The sequence below is a fragment of the Hipposideros armiger genome, unplaced genomic scaffold, assembly GCF_001890085.2.
Source record: "Hipposideros armiger isolate ML-2016 unplaced genomic scaffold, ASM189008v1 scaffold_3690, whole genome shotgun sequence".
Classification (NCBI taxonomy): Eukaryota; Metazoa; Chordata; class Mammalia; order Chiroptera; family Hipposideridae; genus Hipposideros; species Hipposideros armiger.
The window spans coordinates 7,943-9,041 of NW_017734927.1; the positions used below are offsets into that span (position 1 = coordinate 7,943).

Consider the following 1,099-nt stretch of genomic DNA (forward strand, 5'->3'; position numbering starts at 1 on the left):
TCCAGCAGTATACTGGAAAGCTTAGTTTTCTTCAGTATGCTTTTCATAACCCTACACTACCCGCTTATTAATTTATAGAATTTTATAGCTATATTACCTAATGTTTACTAAGTGCTCATTACATATTGAACATTGTTCTATGCACTACTGAACTACTGTTCTTAGTCCTTCTATCTTCCCTTATAAATAGATACAATTTTCTCCTCACTTATAGATGAGGAAACTGAAGTTTAGAAAGTTTAAGTAATTTGATCAGCAGCATAAAATCAAGAGCAAGGGGTGCGATAGCGAGAACTGAATGGGTAGTCTAATTCTGGAACTTCAGTGCCAATTCACTTTCTTCTCAACAATGCCATAAATCAACAATAACTAATCAAGATATTGAAACTCTTACCTCTTTGCTGCTTCCATCGCCTGACTTGCTCTGAACCTCCTTATTATCTAGATTTTCTACATCAGATTCTCCTGAAGCCATTGGTATAGTTTCAGAGATACTAGGACTGGGGATAAGTGACTGACTCTCATTTTCAGCCATTGTGTTTTTCTCTGTGCTACTGCTCTTTTCCTTATCCTTGTGGAAATCTTGGGTGTTGCTCAAGTCAGAAAGGGTATGGTCAGAAATATTCTCTTTAACATAGGTATCATTCACATGGTCCATTGGCTCCTTGGGAACATTTTGCTTTTTCCGTAATATTTTAGAAAGCACACAGTTTACTCCTTTCTTGATCATTGCCAATGCATGCTGCAGATTTTTTGCTTCATCATTCTCTTCAGCTGTTGCAGCATTGTATGAACTAAATGAGCTCACCAAGGCCAGAAACAGGTAAAGTATCTAAAGGAGGAAGTAAATGAAAGTAAGTGTATCTCATTTTTGTTTCCTTTTAAACAACAACAACAACAACAACAAAAAATCCTAAAAAAAAAAAACTAAAAAAAAACTAACCTGAGATTTAAAAGCAGCATATGAACTACAATACTATTTAGGCTATTCAGTTCTTATTCATCTAAAATGGGTTAGTTGCTGTGTTAGGGGTTTATAGAGCCAGAACTCATCTTAAGGTCACAACATTCTATATTTCCTTTTTATAGGTGAAAAAAA

General features: G+C 35.0%; 1 protein-coding gene across 1 annotated transcript in view; it reads right to left on the minus strand.

Moving 5' to 3' along the window:
• The window catches only part of LOC109378784 (sodium channel protein type 7 subunit alpha-like), a gene marked incomplete at both ends in the record, with an annotated part of 8,338 nt that extends 7,506 nt beyond the window's left edge, over positions 1–832 (minus strand). The window contains one exon of the mRNA XM_019635067.1: positions 395–832. Coding sequence (XP_019490612.1) covers positions 395–832 — 438 coding nt within the window. The remainder of the gene's footprint in view (positions 1–394) is intronic.
• Between the last annotated feature and the right edge of the window lie 267 nt (positions 833–1,099).